General features: G+C 40.8%; 1 protein-coding gene across 1 annotated transcript; it reads left to right on the top strand.

The window, feature by feature from the left end:
- Positions 1 to 847: 847 nt before the first annotated feature.
- pard6b (par-6 partitioning defective 6 homolog beta (C. elegans)) lies at positions 848 to 22407 on the top strand. Its single transcript, XM_085145558.1, has 3 exons — positions 848 to 1241; positions 2527 to 2749; positions 18952 to 22407. Exons 1-3 carry the CDS (start codon positions 1179 to 1181, stop codon positions 19869 to 19871), a joined length of 1206 nt encoding a protein of 401 aa, XP_085001684.1. The 5' UTR covers positions 848 to 1178; the 3' UTR covers positions 19872 to 22407.
- Positions 22408 to 22747: the final 340 nt, after the last annotated feature.

Genomic DNA, 22747 nt, shown 5'->3' with positions numbered 1-22747 from the left:
TCACTTCACTTTATTGTCATTGATATTTATATTTAAAGTGCAATACTGTAATTTTCTGCTGCTCATTCCTGTGCAATATCCCATCTACCCTCCCGTCATATTTCTTTTCAAGATTTTCTTATTTAATCACTAGTGTACATATATTTATATTTATAGATACATATATATATATAGTCATCTTTTCTCTTTTACCATGTCTCTCTAATATTTAGCTCCTTACTATTTTTATATTTTTATATTTTATTTTATTATATTTTATTATATTTTCTCCTACTGTATCATGCTGCTGAGTGACTGCTGCTCGTCAAACACATTTCATTGCAATGTTGACCCTGTGCTAACTTGCATATGACAAATAAAACTGAAAACTGAAACAGTGCAGGAACTACAGTTTATTTTTTGTACCCATACAAATTTTGCATACGCAGGTAACACTTCATTCAACTATCATAAAATCTCTGTTACACACTATCTATTAGTTTTTACCGGGTACAGTATAACTGTTTAAATGATTAATGCAAACGATTTTAATTTAGGGTTTTTAGAGATATGGTCATCATTACGTTAATAGAGTGAGAAAGTGCAACATCAGTGCTTCAGTTAACATGATGGCAAAAAAAAAAACACTTAAAATGGGTATTTTATTTATGAATGACATTAAAAACAAAAAATGAGGCATTACTGTTCATTATTGTCTGAGCTATTTGGAGCATGGTTGGCACACCGTGCCAGGACAGAGTGGGCTATTCCTGGTGAGGTGGAAGGTGCTCTTATTTTGAAGCCACAGAGTATTATAGAAACCATGCCTTTTATTTTGAAGTTCCGTATCTCCGGCTCTCCGGGCACGGGCAGGGAGAGAGAGTCGCAGGCAGAGGTAAGCCAGAGACGGTACGGTGTGGGGCTGTAGCTACGGTGTCAGCGGCAAGTATGAGAGGAGACAAGTTTACGAGCTGAAGCTGGCTGATTGGCAGCCTCTGTCGCATTTTGTGGAGGGACCACTCATACCGGCGGACGTCGAGAAGTCGCGGTGTAGCCTGTGCGACTAAAAAAACCCACAACTAAAACATTAAAAACAACTGGTGGACACGCGGGGTTTGTGGATAGACGTTGGCAGCGGCGGCGGCAGGAGCAGGGAGAGAGTGTGAGTGCTTTGGCGGCGTTCCCGCTGCTAGAGAAACATGAACAAAAACCACCGAGTGCCGAGCAGCCGTTCTCTGAATGCAGTGGAGGTGAAGAGCAAGGTGGGTACGGACACTTATTTGTCAGGTATCCTTCCAGTGTTTGTACTCCAGACAACCTTCGTCCTCATTAAATCCACTCTTGCTAATTTAGCCTGCTAAAGAGGCTTGATAGCGGGTTATTATGAAGCAAGGCTTATAAACTTTAAGAGGAGCTAACAGTTTTCGTTTTTTTCCACTGTGACCACCCGAGAATTTTGTTACAATTCTTAAAACTTTATTGGTAACCGTGGTGTAGTTTTTTGGTCGTTTTACGTCTAAAGGCTAGCTAGTTTGTGGCAAGGTGGAGGGTTTTTGTCAGCTGACTGCGCAGTGAGCCAGTGTCACCTGTCACAGCCTTCTCCGCCGTACTCTCCTGCTCGTTTACCGAGTACTGACTTCAAGTTTGACCCAACTCTTTAACTTAATCAAATCTGCGTGAAAAGTTTACTCAAATTACCAAAGGTTTATGTCAAATTACCTCGGTTAAAGGTGATAGTCGTTGCCTGTCGTGTTATTTTCCTGCGGTTACAGGTGTCACACTGCCTGCGTCAGGCTCGTGGCTCCATCCGCGCCCTGCTGAGGCTTGACCACACATAAGTGTAATGAATAATGACTATATTGTTCTAGAAGTTTTTACACGCGTCGACACAAGCTGTCAAATATTTTCAGCTACAGCACTAATTTTGCCTCCCTACAGTAGTGCAATAGCTATTGTTATTATTTACTCAGCTATCCCGGGTTATTTAAATTCTTTTGACTCTTCTGAGTTAAGATTGTCTTCTTTATGTCCCCAACCACTTATTAAATTAACTCTGCTTTGCACTGATGCATAAAATAACCGATTAAGCTGGGAGATCATCTTTTGTCAGCGCTGAGCAACAGTAACCACAACAGCTGGTACCTCTCACTAACGCTACCAATGAGGCATTGTGCTCTGTCTCAGCTACAGAGCTGCCTAAAGATTAGGCGTCCAGAGCCATTGATCCAGTCAGTCCACAGGCTTAAACGGGTAAACCAGCAACATGTTTGTGGGGATTGTACATATGCTGAAAGCACACTGTCTTTGTAATAGCTGCATGATAAATATTCTGTGAGGTAGCTTGATAAAAGCTTTATCTGCAAACCTAGAGATACACAAAACACGTGAATAATTTACCACACGTGGTGTGCTTTGGCTTACGCATCAGTACAAAGTAGGCTTATCAGGCACTGTTTCATACCCTGGTTTCGGCCATACGTCACACCTGTGTGTGTATTTCTGTGTTCATTTGCAATCACATGTGAACGGCTTTCTGCCCCATCCCAGTTTGGTGCAGAGTTTCGTCGGTTCTCTCTGGAACGGTCCAAGCCAGGCCGCTTCGATGAGTTCTACGGTCTCCTGCAGCACGTGCATCGCATCCCCAATGTGGAGCTGTTGGTGGGCTACGCTGACGTGCACGGTGACCTGCTGCCCATCAACAATGACGACAATTACCACAAGGCCATCTCCACAGCTAACCCTCTACTCAGGCTGTTCCTCCAGAGGAAAGGTATGCACAGAGGAAGTGTTTGGACAAAGTTTTCATTTGTTTGCTTGGTTACATCTGCTTTGCATTGGAAATGCAAATACAGTCATTAGCATTGAAAAGCACAGCTTAGAAATATGTGATAGGCTATTGACTATAGCTGTGACAGAGTTATAAAAACTTAAGTGTCACTTTACATTGTCAGTTTTTAGGCTACTTGTTGTATGTTGCCATGTTCAGCTAAACAAACTACTAAACCGCTGGCCTCTATTTTTTTCCTTATTGATTTATAGTTAACCAAGGTTAGGGGTCTTTTCAATTCAATTCAATTCAATTTTATTTATATAGCGCCAAATCACAACAAAAATCGAGTGGAAAAATGCACTTGAAATGAGGAGCTGAGCAAAACAACAAGAGTAGACGAATGGAGTTCACTTTGAGTTTGTCCAGTAGACTGTTCTGTATTGCAGCTTGGTAGCTGCATGGCAATTGTTTTTTTACGTGTCTGACTGTTTTGGAAATACGGGTTTCACGTATTTCGAGCAGTGTTTCTGTAAACACTGCTGCTGCAGTTTCTAACTTCCTTTGCTGGCTCTGGTGTAATCATTGCCAATATTTCTGCCATAATTGCTCTGCTTTTGCAGTTCCCCTTGTAGATAAGTTTTTTATCTTTTAGCTAATAAGGGAAGAAGTTGTGGTTGCTCTCGAGTATGGCTTACCTTTATTTCATGTGTATAGCAGGTCTTACTATATCAACTTTGGTGTCTGATATTGGCATATTGCCAATTAACATGGCATTTATTGATGTCAGTGGTCGACATTAATATGTTCTGTCTCCAAGATTTCACACAAGCTAAGTGATTGTGTTACAAAAAGCTGAAAGGGTCAGGGTTTTTTTTGTTATCATGGAGTAAATGAGGTATAAGCAAGAGCAAAAGTAAAGTAAATAGATTTGAAAACAAAATGCTGCTGTTGGCCCATAAATTCACAATCAGTGTATCCATAGTGATTACATAAACATGTTTCTGTCAGAGTATGTGTACAAAGGTTTAACCTCTCCTTTGATTTTGGAGTGTATTCCTAATCACTAAGTTGCTAAATGTGACCTGTTGAATGTGAGGAGGACCACAGGGTCTGCCTGTGCCTGTTGTGTTTAAGCCTGTGCCATATGACCCTATAGAAGCTAAGCCACTTTGTCAGAAGAAGATTAGTGGGGTCAGTGTGTATCGCTGCATGGGACTGTGTTTCAATTACATGCTCCAGACACTAGCCCCACACTGGGCTCACTGCTGCTCACATGAAAAACGCATGAAAACACCGCCTCGGCAGGCATCCCAGCCAGAACAAAAACAGAAGACAGACGCATTAATGCAGCCATAACCCCCTGCAGACCCCCTGACCTGAAACCCTGGTTTCCCTCCTGATTTGTCAGCAGGGAAACCCCCTTACTTTACCGTTAAGCACCAGTTGGTCTGAACATAAAAAGTCGTGCATTGTGTGGAAGCAGCAAATTCGCAGCTTATAGATAATTTATTAAATCATATATCTGCAGGCACTGGATCTCAACTCTGATGATGGCTCTATAACAGGTTAATGGCTTGTCCATGTTGGGGCCAATGCGGAAGCTTTTTAACACTCAGTGCTTGTTTATCTGGAAAGCTTCTTACATCTTTTAGAACCCCGATCTTTTTGAAATGAGATGTCTTGTGTTCCATTTTGGATAAATAGTACTACTGAACTTAAACTAATGATCTTGTTACCATATCTGCATGTGACCCAACAGCCAAATGAAAAATCTTCATATGAACAGGTAGTTATAAATAGCATAAGGATCATGAGGTCATGATCCCTACCACAGTGTTTAGTTGTGTTTGTGTTTAGTGTACCTCACTGCATCAGTTCAGAAGTTTAGCAATCCAGTCATCAGTTCAGTTCGAATGCTATTAGACTTCTGTGTCCTTTAAGACTGCAACTGAGTAATTATGTAAATGTCTCAGTCAGATGTGATGTGATTGGTCATTATTGCATAAGAGCAAGGCTTCAGACAAAGTAGCAGTGGGGGCCAAATTATGTTCCAACTAGGCTGGTGTGGAATAGTGCAGTGAAATCCTGCTGAACTTGGACTGAGAAAGAAAACTTGGAGCTAAAAAAACAAAAAACTGCCCACAAACTCCACATTCAATGATTTGGATGATTTGTGTGTTTATTTAAAAGTTTGTCTAGTCTGTGCACTGTAGAGCTCATGCGTATAATGAGGGTTATTTTTGGCACTGAATTTTATTTGTCTCAGAGACTAAATCTAGGCTGTGTATACCCTAGGCTGGGCGCTTTAGGTTTCATCCACTCGTCGGCGTGCAGATGGTTCGATGGATACTAGGCTGCAACTGTATGTTGTTGTCTGGTTGTTAAATAATGCCTACATTGTTGTTTTTCTGCCTCTGTGCTATTCAGCCATTAATGTCTTATTGTTCACTGCTGAGAAATGGCTGAAATGTTTGTGCCTCTGTTTTTGACTACTGGTCATTTTTGAAATCGCTTCGACGCACAACAAATACAACCCAGCAGCACTGGGTATTCCCTGACACCCTCCACCCCCACCCATCCATCTGTGAACAATGTGTTGATGACTGTTGGGCTGGCAGTGAGTTGTCCACTGTTTACTGGTTGTCATGGCACCCCTAAAGAGGCCTGCTCATAGGTGGATTAATGCTGCAAAGCATGCTGGGAGCATGATTGCTAGCATTTGCAAAGACTGTCTTTGTTGAGGTTTTTTGACAACTTCACTTGTTATTAATATATCTCATGCAATTGTAACTACTTAGAGGTGTGTCTCTCTCTCAGAGACTATGTATAAATGATAATGGGTAAAGTCGGGTTGAAGTGAGTGCGTTAGTGATTAATGCTATTAGTTGTTCTCATGTAAGCAATTTCTGTCTTGGTTGCTGACAAAGTGCAGCTTTTGGTTTCATTTAGGCTTTTTGTAGCATGTGCAGCCATGTAGGACGGTGCTCTGTTCTGCTGGAGGAGACAGCTGCCATCAAGGAGTGTCGCTGCTATAAACAGGTGTGCCTGGTATGCACAATAATTAGATGAGTTGTATGTGCGAAATTAACAGTTTTATGAATGCCAGATTTCCCGGCAGAAACATTACACTCCAACCAGATAATCAACAAGATAATCAGCCTGTTTCACGTCACCTCTTAGTGGTTTTAATTCAGTGTGTAGCCTAGCCTGTACTACATTATTAACCTAATACCACCACTCTTATAAAGTAGTTAAACAAATTGTGCACTGATGTAGGTGTATTCGCAGTAAGACCGTTTTAGCCAGTACATCTGCCTGGATGCCTCATTATTGTAGCTCTGTTTTACATTTTCAGAAGCCCCAGGATGTTTCAGTCTTGAACTGCTCCAGTTTATAGTTGGGTTGCAACTTGCTCAACAAAATGATGTGCTATTTCAGTGGTTTTGTTGGCCTGTGTATATTGAGTTAGCATTAATATTAAATACTTCTTTTCAGGGAAACAGGAAAATGAGACACACGTTCAGCCTTGTGTTTAATTGTCTTTAAACATGGCTGACAGAAGAAGTTCTCCCTCAGTTTGACAACGTGTTTGTCTGTATCAGTCATCCAGAACGCCCTTTGTGCTTGTATGCACACAACTTTCAGAGTGTCCAGGTCGTCATCCATGTAGCAGTAGCAGCTTTCAGGCAATCCCAGGGTGTGTGTTTGTTCAGTGATGTTGCTCACTGCTCTCACAGTTTCAGCTCCTAACTCTTATCCATTAACGTAAAGGGGAAAGGTATAGGGAGGGACAGAAACGACTGTATTTGTGTTTCCCAGCAGGGATTGCCTTTTAATTAGTAACCAGTGAATGAGTCACCCAGCCAGAGATGGAATATGTTCAGTGTGAAAGTACACCTAGCCTGCAAATCATGCAAAGTCTCTGAATATGATAAGAACTTGAACCTGAATCTGCTCAGCACTGACAGAGAGTGATAATGAAAGTGCACTGAGACAGACATGGAGTGGGAATGTGACATTCACAGAAGAAGAAGGGTGAGATAGACTAAGCATAGGATTTCAGATTAAGTAAGGACACCACAACTAAAGAGATGCACTTTTACTGTGTGTTTGAATAGAAAGGATATGCTGAAGAGAGATACGGTGGCAGGTGTGAAGGATGCCATTTCCCTGAGGAGCTCTTTCTGTAAAAATAACAGAAATTAGCCACCCTTTATCTGGATGTGAGGTTTTCTACAGTGCATGATGTATTCCCCAGGATGCTGTTTGTGATGAGTGAGGGGATGATGAATTTGTAGATCTTAAGGAAGAATGTGTGGAGGAGGAGCAGAACTTGAGCTTAATAAGAGATTGGAGGATGAAAGAGAGAGGGACAGTAAACAGTACTAAAGAGGGAGTAATGTAGGCTTTGTTTGGGCAATGCATGTAATTAGAGGTGTGGGGAGACGAGAGGGAGTAGAGTTAGTGTGATCGGAATGCAACAAGAGGTAGCAAGAGAGGGAATAAGTGAGTGAGGGAAGAGGATAGCGGGAATAATATTAGTGAGGGAGGAATGTAGAGTGAGGCCCACGCTGGGGAGGGTGGGCGAGAGAGAAAGAAATGGAAAGGAAGAAGGGAGGAAGATTGAACGGAGGGGGGTTTGGTGGAATGTGCCCAGCTTCTGATCACGTCTGCTGGCTAGATTAGACAGGACAGCAGGCCAGGCTGGACCTTCAGCTCCACAGCTCAGCTCAGTCAACAAGGTAGACAGAGGAAGAGCAGAGAAAGGATAAGGAGATCAAATAAAAGTAAGCAGGGACATGGAGGACAGAAATGAGAGAGGTGAGCCAGATCCCTGCTCGGTCTCTCCTTTGAAACCTGACTGAATGAGACTCTATGCAGGCTGCAAGCAGATGGAGGAAGAGCAGTGGTGACAGTGGGAGGCCAGGCTCTGTTATATAGAGGCTGTCAGAATTCTCAGCTTAGGGTTGGTTAAGGAAGATGAATGAATAAATGAATGGGTAGAAGGAGGGAAGGAAATGTGTTGACTGCATGAGAAATATGAAGAAGGGAGAAACCACACATTCAATTAGGAGAAGGAGTTGGATGACGGGGAGGGTGAGGGTTGGGCAGTTGGGAAAAGTGGACTGTTTACTGTTACAAACCACGAAGAGTAAACTGATATGGTGAGGTTATAACTGAACTGTACTAGTCGGAGAAAAGATCAGGGAGATACGCACACTGTGTTATGAGATGTGATTAAACTTTGTCGGCTTGGCACATTTTAGAAGTACGTGATGATATGTTGTAGTTGTTCTCATGAGTTGAAACAGAGAAACTTCGGACACGTGTGTTTGTTTCTGGGTTTCAAATAATTTACACAAAGAGAGAGCAGTTATTTTTGTTATAATGTGAATACCATGGATGTACTATGAAATGTTGTTTTCCACTCAGTGTCAAGATAATTTCCCGGATAATTTATGATCTTTAGACTTTAGAGTTTTCACTTGCAAGCAGAAAGATGTGCTTTCCCGATTTTTAATTAAGCCATGTGTCCCCCTGGGCTTGAAACTATAGAGATATTGATCTGAAGCGTGATAACCAATATGCTTATCTGTGATCATTATTATTATTATTTAAAATCTCACCACTGTAGCATATTTACCCTGGCTATGTTCTGACATGCAGCTCCCAAAAGCTGTTGCCTAACCACCTTCACTGTTTGTATTTTTTCTTTCTTTCTTTCTTTCTTGCTTTCTTGCTTTCTTGCTTTCTTGCTTTTTAACAGAGTTATATGGAAGTGTTGATATTATAGGATAGGTATGAGTCTATCCTAAAATAACACTTGAATGACCATAACATATATATAATGGAAGATTACATGTAATTTTTTCCCTGCACATGCTGACTGTAATCAGATCCCTTTGTAACATGATTCCAGCACAAACAATATTTCCCACAGATTGTCTTTGAAAGGAGGTAGACTCACTTTTTTAAATGAGTTGTGAAATCATTCCATTTTTAAGTTTCTCTTTTAAGTAAATAGTTGCTAGATAACACTTTGTGAAACAACGAGCAGTGCAATCATCTGCTTCTCCAGTGAGTCTCTGACAAGCAAATTCCAAATCTCCACGTTTTGTCCTTGAAATGGTTTGTACTTTGTCACGGCATAGATTTTTGGCTTGTCATAGTAGAGAAAGTCAAATGATGACTAAAATTATTTGTGATTGGTCCCTTATTTTCATTTGAGCCAGCATAAACAGTCCCCAGACTCACTTGTATTTTTCCTACAGTGAGATCTAAAACTGTCATCTGTAGAAAAAAGTCCAGTTTGAGGCCCTTATCTAATTTGATTCTAAGAATATATCCTGTTTATGTTTATATATCCGGAACAGTCCGGACCTCCTCCACCCCCACACCGTTGAGGAACGCCAGTGGGGGAGGCGGCAGTGTCGGCCAGGACCGTATCCCAGCTGCCAGCTTCTCGATATGACGCTCAGTCTGGTCCTGCTTTTCTTCCCGCGTGACACCACCGGTGACACCACCGCCTGCTCCTGTTGTGTGGCCGCGAGTTCAGCCACCATTTGGGCCAGCGCCCAAATGGTGGCCAGCACCTTCCCTGGCTGACCCAGTCCTGGGTCTGCTGTGCCCCCTTTCTATGTTTCGGCACCACTGTAACAATCACACGGCAGATATATCCATAGTTTCATGCTTTTCAGTGTCTTGCTTTTATTATCACTCACGGTTGCTTGTTTACACACTGGCTGTAGCTTTTTAGCTCACAACCACACACTCCAACAACAACAATAACCACACCTTTTATGCTGGCGAGGCACGTTTGCAGATGCTGTGCAGGTGTGTCCATCGCCCCTGCAGCAGCACCATGGCCTGCCACAGAGACAAAGAAGGACTCAAGCTGAGAGATGGGCCACAGTTACTAAGAGACATGTTGAGTGAGGGTAACAGGAATAACATCTGGAGGACAAGGTCAGGAGGTATTACAGTAAAGAGAGAGGCATCTGTGTCAGCACAAAATAAATTGATGGAATTGCTGAATGCTGCAGGGACAAGACCGAAGCACGCATACATGCATACTGAGAGTGTGTGAGCTGGCAAATAAAGTGTGTTAATTCTGCATTAAACCTATTAGCAAGCTGTAGTTGTTGTACAGGGTGGGCCATTTATATGGATACACCGTAATAACATGGGAATGGTTGGTGATATTAAAGTCCTGTTTGTGGCACATTAGTATATGTGAGGGGGCAAACTCCTCAAGATGGGTGGTGACCATGGTGGCCATTTAGAAGTCGGCCATTTAGGATACAACTTTTGTTTTTTCAATAGGAAGAAGGCCATGTGACACATCAAACTTATTGGTAATGTCACAAGACAAACAATTGTGTGCTTGGTTTCAACGTAAATTTATTCTTTCATGAGTTATTTACAAGTTTCTGACCACTTATAAAATGTGTTCAATGTGCTGCCCATTGTGTTGGATTGTCAATGCAACCCTCTTCTCCCACTCTTCACACACTGATAGCAACACCGCAGGAGAAATGCCAGCACAGGCATCCAGTATCCGTAGTTTCAGGTGCTGCACATCTCGTATCTTCACACCATAGACAATTGCCTTCAGATGACCCCAAAGATAAAAGTCTAAGGGGGTCAGATCGGGAGACCTTGGGGGCCATTCAACTGGCCCACGATGACCAATCCACTTTCCAGGAAACTGTTCATCTAGGAATGCTCGGACTGGTACCCATAATGTGGTGGTGCACCATCTTGCTGGAAAAATTCAGGGAACGTGCCAGCTTCAGTGCATAAATAGGGAAACACATCATCATGTAGCAATTTCAAATATCCAGTGGCCTTGAGGTTTCCATTGATGACGAATGGACCCACTATCGTTGTACCCCATATACCACACCAAACCATCACTTTTGTTGGTCCAACAGTCTTGGAGGGATCCATCCAATGTGGGTCAGTGTCAGACCAATAGCAGTGGTTTTGTTTGTTGACTTCACCATTCACATAGAAGTTTGCCTCATCACTGAACAAAATCTTCTGCGTGAACTGAGGGTCCTGTTCCAATTTTTGTTTTGCCCATTTTGCAAATTCTGTGTGCCGATCTGGGTCATCCTTGTTGAGATGCTGCAGTAGCTGGAGTTTGTAAAGGTGCCATTTGTGAGTAGCTAATATCCGCCGAAGGGATGTTTGACTAATGCCACTCTCCAGTGACATGCGGCGAGTGCTACGCTGTGGGCTCTTGCTTAATGAAGCTAGGACAGCCACTGATGCTTCTTCATTAGTGACAGTTTTCTCGCATCCACATTTTGGCAAATCCAACACTGAACCAGTTTCACGAAACTTAGCAAGCAGTTTGCTAACTGTAGCATGGGAGATGGGTGGTCTCGTAGGGTGTCTTGCATTGAAATCTGCTGCAATCACCCGGTTACTGCGTTCACCAGATATCAACACAAATTCGATCCGCTCCTCACGTGTTAACCTCTTCGACATGTCAATAGCTGTGAATAAAGAGAAACTTGTAAATAACTCATGAAAGAATAAAGTTACATTGAAACCAAGCACACAATTGTTTTTATTGTGCCATTACCAATAAGTTTGATGTGTCACATGGCCCTCTTCCTATTGAAAAAACAAAAGTTGTATCCAAGATGGCCGACTTCTAAATGGCCACCATGGTCACCACCCATCTTGAGGAGTTTGCCCCTCACATATACTAATGTGCCACAAACAGGACTTTAATATCACCAACCATTCCCATGTTATTACGGCGTATCCATATAAATGGCCCACCCTGTACATTGCTTCATTACAGCTGATTCCCCCTCCAGTTTTGGTCTTTTTGATAAATGGCTGCTGTCAAGACAGGGTAATAAAGCAGGGCTGATGTGTGTAATGGAGAATTCATGACAGATCGTATGAAAAGGCTTAGGAGCAGGCTAATGTTCATGACCGGAGTCTTTTAAATAATGGATCTAATAAGCAATTACTCAAATTGACAGCTCAATTCTACATGAAGACTTCCTTTGCTCAAGCTCGCCTCATACCTCTACAAGTCTGCACAGCCTCCCTCCTTCCATTTCTTTCTCCTTCCCTATCAGCAGAATTAAGGCACTTTTTATCTGAGCTGTGCCAGGAAGGTATGCTCACCACACCAGGAATAGCAACCCTCTGGGAATTTACTCCTTTGAAAGTATTTTTTTTATCACCTCCTGTCCTCTTTGTGTTTTTTCTTCTCTTTTTCTGCATTTTGTGTCTCTCCTTCCTGCTTCTTTTTTCTGTTTTTGGCACCATCCCTGTTTTTTCTCATCTGTCCAAGTTCACACTGACACACATATCACGTACTCCCCCTCTCCTCCCCCTCTCCTCCCCCTCTCCTCCCCCTCTCTTGTATCGTTCTGTGTCGGGAACAACACAGCACCAGCTGTGCGGTGAACATCCAGACTTGTCATCAACAAACCTGACTGTTTCCAGAACACCACAACCTTCATCTGCTCGTCTTTTTCTTTGCGCTGTTCTTACTCCTATCCTTGAGACATGCCATACGTTTTATATGGAGGGCTGGCTTGATGGACAGCACTTGTTAAACAGTTTTACTCTCATCTGAACCACTGATGAGTGCACAACTATCCTTTTAAAAGAATATAAACATAGAGCCAAAAGTGTTGGCTACAGTAACTGGACTGATGATGGCAGCTCTCGTAGCTCCTTCCTGATCTTGTTCTTCCACCAGAACATGGTATCAGGTTTCCCTGACGCTGCACCTGGGACAACTAATACAAGGAAGTAATGGATTTAATGTCACTGTTGTAGCAGGGAAAGCCTCTTGTCCTCCAATAATGCTGGATAATCATAAGTATAGTCACTACTGACCAGGTCAGCATCATTAGAATAAATGCAGTAATGCTTTGCTAAAGACAGAAGTACATTAATGTCCGTAGAAAAAGGTGCAGCTCAACAGATGCACCGATGCATAATTGTGTAATATAGCCTATTGTTTTTCATCTGTTAGAGTCTATAATAACAATAATAATAAAGCTGGAAATTCTGGTGTGAGCGGCTATGGCATGTTGTGATTGCCCACACATATCACTTCTTCTGTGCGAGTAATACGGTCAATTTGAGAGTACAAAGGTGGAGCATGATAGATCCAGGGCATTTAAAAGTAGAGTGCTGAAGGCAATGATGCATTTGACCTGTGCGTGCCATTTGAAATGAGTGACCTCCTCTCCTTAGGCAGAGATGTCATAGTTCTTTCAGTGTCAGGATGAAATGCATTCGTTATTCACCCTATGCGTGCTTGTGTGCGTTAGTTACATGCTACGGAGAGGGGTGACTGAGCATCACTGCATGTGTCCTCACTTGTGGCTATGTGCTGCTGGGTTGTCATTTTCTCCTCCACTGCTTCGCTTCCTTTGCTCCTCACTAACTCCATTCAGAGTGTGGGAAATCAAAGCAGCCACTGCATATTTGAAATACCTAACCTGTTCAGAGCCATGCCAAGTGTGGGGATAGTGATTATGCTTTCTATTCAGAGTTTGTGAATCATATCTCAAATATGAGCGCTGATACCAGTTAAACTTCATGATTACTGAGCAAGGAATAAAGCCAGGATAGCACCGGTTTGAAATTCTGGACTGAAACTTGCCATACATTTCTAGTTTTGAGCCAGGGGAAGCAAAGAAGCTAGTAAAGAGCTGTTTTCAAATCTTGAACTTGTCTATTTATTGTTTGTTTTTTTTTTTTAATTTATTTATTTATTTATTTTAAACCATGTGTGACGAACCCAACTGTTACCTTATGTTATGGAGAGAAGCAAAAGAGAAGCAAAAAGGACTTGGGAGAACATTAAAAGAAACATTTTGATAGCTTAGCGTTAGGGACTCAGTGATGACTTAACTGGAAGTCGACAAGCCTTCACAAAGCTTTGATCTGATATTTTTCATAATGGAACCATAAGCAGCTATAACTGACATCTTCCAAACATTTTCCCAGTATGGTTAGTGTTGGAGTCTGTCTGTGTAGTTCTTTGGCTGAGAATAGGAGGTTGTGGGAAACCAACCAGTGCAGAGGCTACAGAAGCCCATTTACACACAACATCTTCCAAAATCTAATGGTGCAGTTCAGTGGCCATAATGTTAAGTGGAATGCTGATTGGTTTAAATGGCTGGCTTGAACAGAAGGTGGAGTTTACCACAAAAATGAAGAGTTCACTTCACTGACTTGTGTCCTCTCTGCCTACTGGACCACCAAATCACAAACATCAGAGTAGCTCACATTACTGGTTGTTCCATGTATTTGTCACACGGCCACAGATGACAGCACAAAGCTGCGTATGTTGATGTGGGTCTGTATGGCTTTGTGTTGCACTATAATGCAAGGACCTCAACTTGATGCAAAAAAGAGTGTAGATCCTAGAATATCCTCGTAGTTGAAAGATCATTGAGTAAAAAGCTAATATTCCTAGAGCATGACTGATATCGAAGATTTTTAAGCTCCATTATGATATCTGACGATTTAAAAATCACCAAAATCCAATATGTCAGCCAATGTTTTTTTTCCCCTTCTTCTTTCAAACATACCACAAAATTCCAAAACAAATTTCACTAACATTTTTTGTGTTTACGTTTTTAAGCCATATTAAGATAATATGAGGAGTTGCAATAGAGGGTGGCTCAAGAGGTGGGCAGGTCTACTTATCCGTGGCTCCTCCAACATCCATGCTGAAATGTCTTTGGGCAAAGTACTGAACCCTGAGTTGTCCCTGATGAATCCGTCAGAGCATTTGAACGTTAAGTTAAAGGTGCTTAGTGTTGTATGAATGCGTGTGAATAGATGAAATTTGAAATCTAAGGCTCAAATCAAGAACCCAAATATTCAAAGTTTTGACTGCCAAATCATCTTTTCTCATCATTTTAAAAATACATACCTGTGGTATGTGAAGACTGAAAACTTGATCAACTTGGCAATGAATATACTAGCATGTGTTTCTCATTCCTGGCTGCACTGATTTATTGCCAATGTGTCCATAAATTTTAGGAGTTTAAACAGCAGCCTTGTGATAAATATCTTCAGAAATCTGAACATTATAAAATATTTCTGTTTCCTGCCCTTATAGTCCACCTCTAATGGTTTAATCATTAGCCAAATCAGTCACATACCTCTACGCACTGGACCACTGTCAAGCTCAAAGTGTTTACTGAGGACTGAGGGAATAAAAGTGATGTATGCTCAACATATGCAAACACACTCAACAGCAAACACAGAACTACCCTTCTGAATTTCTTAAACAAAGGAAGGAATGGAGAACTTTGGGATATGGGCGACAGACCCAAAATAGACCCAAACCCTTTGAAGCAGCTGTTCTAGATGTTGTCCTTCTTTAGGTATGCTCGGGTCCAGGTTGTCTGGCAATCAAGTCATTACTGGACTAAATATTTAACCATACACTAGTCCCAAGCTCTGTGGTGAGTTGTGCTGGGCTAGCCAGTTGTAATTGTCGCTCAAGCGAATTATTATTATTTAAATTATTTCAACAGACATAAATATGATAACGCATTCGATTTTGAGTTTTAATATACACCATATAACCCACATAATATATGTATATACATAACATAATTTATTTTTTCAAAAAGTGTGGACATTTTGTAAAAAATGATTATTATGTTGACGTTATATCGGTATCTATGAGCTTATTTCCGAAGAATGCTCATTACCAGCTTTTTTTTCTTGAGCTCACAGTTCAAAACTATTCTTATATTTCTTATATGAGGGGAGTTATTATTTCATGTCAGTGCGAGCCTTAAAACATCAAACCCATCTGAGCCTAAACAGTAACACAGGAAATCACACACAGTATTTTTTTTTAATACTATTTAATAGTATTTTTTAATACTAATATCTGTACTTCTACTTAAGTACAGAATCTCTGTACTTTTGCCACCTCCGGTGACCTGATAATTTTAAAACTTGGCCATGTTTATTATAAACATCCACCTAATTGCTCGATTGAACAGTCTAAAACATGTTTTACCAAATCCTGATTTCTTATTTTTTTCCATATTTGTCACAAGGTTCTGATCATGAAACTTTCATGAAACTTTTTTTTATATTAGATAGAGAACCTAAATAATACAAAATATGTTTTTTAAATGATGATTTCATTTTCATTTAAGTCCACAGGTTCTGTTTAAGTGATTTCTTGATACAGCAGGTCTGGCAGTAATCAGGCCTGGATCTGGCTAGTGAAATTGGAGGATAAGCTTTCCAAAAATATAGTTAATGACAGGTAATTCATCATTTAATAAAAGGGCTGAAATTACTTCTTTCAAACAGGGCCATGTAGGTTTGGATAAAAACAAAATAGGACCTCCTTTTACCCCCCATTACCTTATATATTATTGGTTTAGCAATACTCTATTGAAATTTCATGTGGGATCAGGAAGTTTGTTCTTTTCAGTATTAAATTAGACTAATCTGGGAGTTTTACTCTAAAAATAAAAAGAACAATAGAAGATCATTTCCATAAACTTGAAATGCTGTGTAGTATATTGTCTTGCCTGTGGTGCCTGCTTGTGTTTTTGCAGATTCTTGCATATGTTGCATACTGGTGATCTCAGAAAGCGGTATGAGTGTTCACCATTTGATACCAAAATAGCGTTTCTAAGTTGTTCTGAGGGCCTGTGAGTGGCCCCGAGGGACCGCCATATTCTTTTTACTCAAATATAACTCTATTGTCAGGTCTGGTCCTTTCATATGGTGCAGATGGAGAGATGGTTTAGATGAAAAGAAGTCTAGAAAGAGTGAAATGAGATGTGGAGCTGCGCATGACTGCACTGCAAGAACAACCTCTGTGTCGGCTGTGCAGGGACGTGCATGTATGCGCATGTGCAAGTGTTTCAAAACATTCATCTGTGCACTATTTGCATATTGCTCGTTGGAACAACAACCTAGCACGCATGATGAAATGTGTTTTAGCATTTACCTAGTTCTTAGAAGAAAGCTGTATTTCTTCTTCATGTGGAAATGAGCCATAAGATCAAGCCTGGCAAAGATATAGTAAAAGTGTATACACTAACTCTTGCCTCATGGGAACTGAAACATAAGACAGCCACTCTTTCTCGGGACAGTCGATCCTTTGTTTTGGCTTTCGGGATGGAGAGGGGAGTGGTGGGGTGTGTACCTGTCAGAACCTGAGAAGCTGAATCCTTATCAGACACCCGAGTGGATTTTTTCCCAGATTACTCAAATACATGCTCAGAGGGAGAAACAAACTGTGAGGGGAGAGGTATTCAGTGTAAGACTGACAGTTTTTTTTCCTTTTTTTTCTTTTCTTTTATCAATAGCGCTCTTTTATCTAAAAGCAGAGTTTACAAAGTGCTGTCAAAACAGGAAAAAAATATTAATTTGGAAAAGGTGGGCAAGTTAAAGACTCATTCAAAATAGAGATGATAAAAATATCACCAGAAACAGACAAAAATAGGGACTGGAGAAGAGGCAAAAGAAGAGTATGAAAGATGTTAATGTTTAGCTTCTTGTATACTGGTTAACTATTAGAGAGCCAAGGGTCATATTTTTCCCTCCGTTACCTTGGCCAGCCTTGGGCCTTGTTGTAATGCCACCCATGTCGGGACTTTTACGAAAAGGCAAGCATAAATAGTGCCATTAATGTTATTGTTTGTATTGTTTTTATTTAAAAAAATAAAGCCTAAAATATTTTTTTGCCATCTTTTGCTCCCCACGGCATTCAAAATGGTACTGAATATTTTACTGGTTATCAAGTTTGAAATTATAGTATTGTTAAAAAAAAAACCTACTCCACAGATGCCAAACTCATTTTACATAGAGGGTCACATACAACCCACTTTGATCTTAAGTGGGCCAGACCAAAGAAATTCTCCTTTTAGTCTGTCACAAAGTTTAACCATGCATTTAACTACCCATTGTAAAAAACAAAAACAAAACAACTAACAACAACAAAAAAACAACCCTGAAATTTCTATTTCTTAATTGTTTTCTGTTATATAATATATTATTTACTTTTTAATTACTTTGGTGATTCTGGCCCCTGGGTCTTGTATTTAGCATCCCTGCCCTACTCATTCCTGGTTGTGAAATTTAAGTGATAACTTACCAAATTGTATCAAAAGAGAAAACTATTTAATCTAGAGCTTGTCTAACATGCTAGTCTCCCATCAATGTCCTTTCATAATTCCTAAATATGCAACCTAACAAAAATTTGCCTACTTGTACTTTTAAAGTTCGCTAATTAAGATGTAATATTTTTTACATTTATTTTTTGAACTTTGGTATGGATTGGATGGAGTCCAGGAAGTCACCACAGCAAGTAATCCATAGTGTAGCACCCCATACAAATGTGTACTACAACTTTAAGTCCCCAGCCTTTGTTCTAAACTCACTGTGCATCATTTAGGGCCTAGCCTACTGCAGTGCACTGACAGGGTCATGGCTGCTATGACTCCTAAAGCATCTTTATCATAGCAGGGGTGTGTGCATAATGAAATGAATGCATCCATTAATATTATAATTATAATTTAGAATTGCATATTCTCTTTGCAAATTAATACAATAATTATTACATTACTATGAAAATTAAATTTCTTCCCTCCAGTGGTGATAACAGCATAACTGAATGTAATGCTTTGTTGTATGCCTGTACTCTTCTTTGCCCATTTTAATAAGGGCACTCTATTTATTTATTTTCAATGAAGATGCATATCCAAGGCTGAGAAAACAGATGCATGTTGAAGATCTGATACCAAGAATATGCCGATTAAAATCTTGTGTATAATATATTTTATCTACTCAGTTTATGAGATTGTATGCAGCATAAGTAAGCACATTTGTGGGTGGCTGTGTGTCAGAGAGAGCTGATGGGAGTTGACTTGAGGTAGCTGGTGTGCCATTTTGCATCAGTACAACCTGAGGTGAGCTATAGGGATCAGTGTCTTGTGTATGTTTAGTACAGACGCCCTGCAGGTATGCCTCAGGCTGAGAGCAAATCATTATTCATTCTTCTAAACTGCATGATGCAACACTGTGTCAGCTTGAATAACAATTTGATGTGTAATGAGCCTAGTGTGGTATTACTGAAAAAATTAACCAGCTTTTATTAACATCCTCTTTGTTTCTCTGTTCCTCTTCTATTTCTCTACTTCCTGTCTTCTACTTAACAGAGGAAGCTGATCATGGAACATTTGGTACCGATTCCCTGACCAGGAAGAAGAACACTGTGCTTTCTGCGGTTCTTCTGCGGCCTGATCACAACAAGAAAAAACCTCCAGTGATCATCAGCCTCCCTAAAGACTTCCGGCCTGTATCGTCCATCATCGACGTCGACATCCTCCCGGAGACGCACCGACGTGTTCGTCTGTACAAGCACGGCCAGGAAAAACCACTGGGTTTCTACATCCGCGATGGTTCCAGTGTACGGGTCACCGCACAGGGCTTGGAGAAAGTCCCAGGAATATTCATCTCTCGCTTGGTGCCAGGCGGGCTTGCGGAGAGCACCGGCCTACTGGCGGTTAATGACGAAGTGCTGGAAGTGAATGGTATCGAGGTTGCTGGGAAGTCGCTGGATCAGGTGACAGACATGATGATCGCCAACAGCCACAACCTCATCATCACCGTAAAGCCTGCCAACCAGCGGAACAATATTGTTCGTAGTGGAGTAGGTGGAGGAGGGGGTGCAGCATCTGGTAGTTCAGGACGCTCATCAGACAGCGGCGCCAGCTACTACGGCTACTCGTCACACAGTGCTGCAGCCTCCGTACCACCACACATCATCCAGAACTTCCCCGTCGGGGAGTTGGAGAGCGATGAAGATGAAGAGGACTTGGTAATCGAGGCAGAAGGCAAGGCTGAGCCAATCAGACATGTGGCCTCCAACCACAGCATGAGCTCACTGCCTCGTTACGAACCACACCTCAACCTCCGCACCGCCACCACTTCCACCTTCTCCATTAACACCAATGGAACCCTGCCCACCAGCGGCAGCAGTAGTTCCCTAAGCAACATCAAGGCTACAACGCCGTCCCCAGACAGAGCCATGGAGAGGGGGAGTTTGGAGGAGGACGGTACTGTTATAACGCTGTAGACTGGACATTCTGGACATTTTACACACTACACACTGGAGACCAGAGAAATAAACACGCTTGTACTTTAACACACATGGAGGGTTGATGGAGAAATCAAAGAAAACCCAGGAACGTACAGTTCCATCTCACAGTGACTAAACTTGAGAAGCACAAACATACGTCTGCGTATTACATCTCGACCTACTAAATTTGTCCTTTCACATCAAACACTTCACCCCTATACTTTGCTCTTCTGAATGCCAATGACCACATATTTGTGCCATAGCAGTGACAGCCCCCATTCCTGGTTCTGCAGCCACAAAAACAACAACAGAAAAAACCCCTGAAAGTGTCCACTGTTTCTGTTTTTTCTTTTTGTCTTGTCACTCTGCAGCATGCTATGATCGCCTGCCTTCTCCCAGGTAACCACAGCATTAGTGCAGAATTTTCCCTCACAAGGCACAGCAAAGAACTAGATGCTGAGCTCTGGAAAATAAATAAATAAATAAATATATATATATATATATATATTTTTTTTTTGGGAGGAGAATCCCATATAGAAGAAGTATTTTTTTTCTTTGTGCCGGCTCAGATGGCATTAAACACTGCTGTCTATACTTGATGTGACAATGACTGATAATGAAAGATTGGCAATTTTGATAAATATTTGCACATCTTGTCCTTGGGCTTTTCCTATCCTGTCTTTATTATTATTAATAATACTATTATTAATACTTGGATCCCGCATGTGACAGTGCTGTTTTTTATTTGACCAGTTGGAAGTTGTTGGACTAGGAAATCCTCTAGTTAATTTCCCTGTTGTATTTCATTCATATTGAACTTTTCCTTATCACGACAAGGGCTATTTCCCCTGCTGCATGTATACAGAGGAAACAATGTGAATGGGATTTTTAATTTAGTTTGCAATAGTGTTCCCCTCTTCCTTCTTTTTGGACCATAACTCAGTACATCTAATCTCAGTGCCGTCTCATTGCAACATGTCTTGCTTTTCATTGTATTATTATTGAATTCAGTTAATCACTTCAGATAATGTAACTTAACAACTGTATTTACAGTGGCCACTAAATATTGACTTTTGGCCTAAATGGGACCAGAATATGTCGACTGTAACATGGTAAATGGCCTGTATTTTGTATAGCGCTTTTCTTGTCCCTAAGGACCCCAAAGCGCTTTACACAACCAGTCATCCACCCATTCACACACACATTCACACACTGGTGATGGCAAGCTACATTGTAGCCACAGCCGCCCTGGGGCGCACTGACAGAGGCTGACATGAAGGAGTGGGTTAAAATGAATGGCTCACATAGTCAGAAGTGAAAAACTTCCTTGTTCCAAAGTACTCCCTGGTAGGACTGAGTCACGGTGAAACAAACACACCCGCAAGGCAAAAGCTGATTCACTCTCTGTATTTGATAAAGGTGAGGCAGGGCTGGCTTGTGTACGGAATATCTTGGCCCTGACCTGCATTTTTGTGGTTTCAGTAGGATGATTTCTTGTCTGTAATGAACGTCCGTTTACTTTGATTTTTTTCTACCATTCAGTTTCAAGAAGTAACTCTCACAGTTCCTGTTCATAAAGCAGATCCACAACATTTATTGAAAGCACACTATAGATCCACCATTACCATTACAAGCTGCTGCCTCCCTGAAGTGAGAGCAGATGGTCTATTATTTCTTTCATTGATTTTTTTTTCCTGTTAAAAGTTTTAACCCTGACTTTAGCATGGATTTTATCTCACCCACAATATCATGGCTGGCACACACTGCACTTCCAGTGAAACACCACTGCACTAATGTTTATCATTTATAGCTCTGTTTATTGTTTATTACACAGTGAATCATTGACTAGAAACCTTCACACAGGTTGTGTATAACCACCCACTTGTTTATTGTAACTTATATGTGTAAGGTACTGTGTTTTGGGCCTTTTTATGGTACAGCACATGCTGGTGGGACTTGTCTTCTTTCATTCCCGATCTTAAAGCACAGCGATGAGTCGTACTTTGGATGGAAAGCTTTTAGAAGTCACTGTTAATTTATTTCCTCTACTTTTACCACAGGACACTGGGATTGTAACCACAGCAACATTTTTATTTATTCTCTAATCAGATGTTGGCATATTTTTCTTTCTTTGTACACATTTTATGACTTTATTTTTATAACTGATATATTGTTTATCTGTGATTGTTGTTTTTGGTCATAAATCTCACGGTACAGTAGATTTTTATTGTCCATTAGAGATGATTTCAGTAGGTGATTTTACGGTTCTGGCTGAAGCAACAGGAGAGTCTGTGCAAGACATGACACCATTATTGTTTTTTTTTTTTTTCATACTGTGAATTATGATTTCTGTGGAAGTAAAACATGTATTAAAGCAACCTTGAAACAGGCTAAATGTTTTACTCTGTCAGAAATTTTTTTAAGTGATCGAGCAATGATTGTTGCTTGCCAGATAAATTCTATGTTTTAGACTTGTAATGAAGATTATCTGTCAGTATTTTCATATTGATGCTTTTATTTATCTATATATATACCTGTAACTGCTGATTGGAGGAACTGGATAAAATATAAAATAAACTAATATGTAGCAATAGTCAGTGGTTGGATTTTGTTGCGGCCTAAATCATGGTTATGGAAGCTGGGGGTCTGTCTACAAATAAAAACTGTTACAACTGACTAGTTTTTAACCAATTTGCAAGCAGGACTTATTAAAAATTCAGTTGCTGTTACATCCTGCTTGGTTCTTGTTCCCTCCCGTGCCGCTCCAATTAAAAAAAAAAAAAAAAAATCCTGGAGATGCCACTGACCTGCTTTCTGTATGTGCGGTAGATGAACTGAGTAGCATTCATATAAATACTTTGTAGAGTTTGGGC

This window comes from Neolamprologus multifasciatus, chromosome 20, assembly GCF_963576455.1.
Source record: "Neolamprologus multifasciatus chromosome 20, fNeoMul1.2, whole genome shotgun sequence".
Classification (NCBI taxonomy): domain Eukaryota; kingdom Metazoa; phylum Chordata; class Actinopteri; order Cichliformes; family Cichlidae; genus Neolamprologus; species Neolamprologus multifasciatus.
The sequence above is the reverse complement of the archived record's forward strand: the minus strand, read 5'-3'. Positions and strand labels throughout refer to the sequence as shown.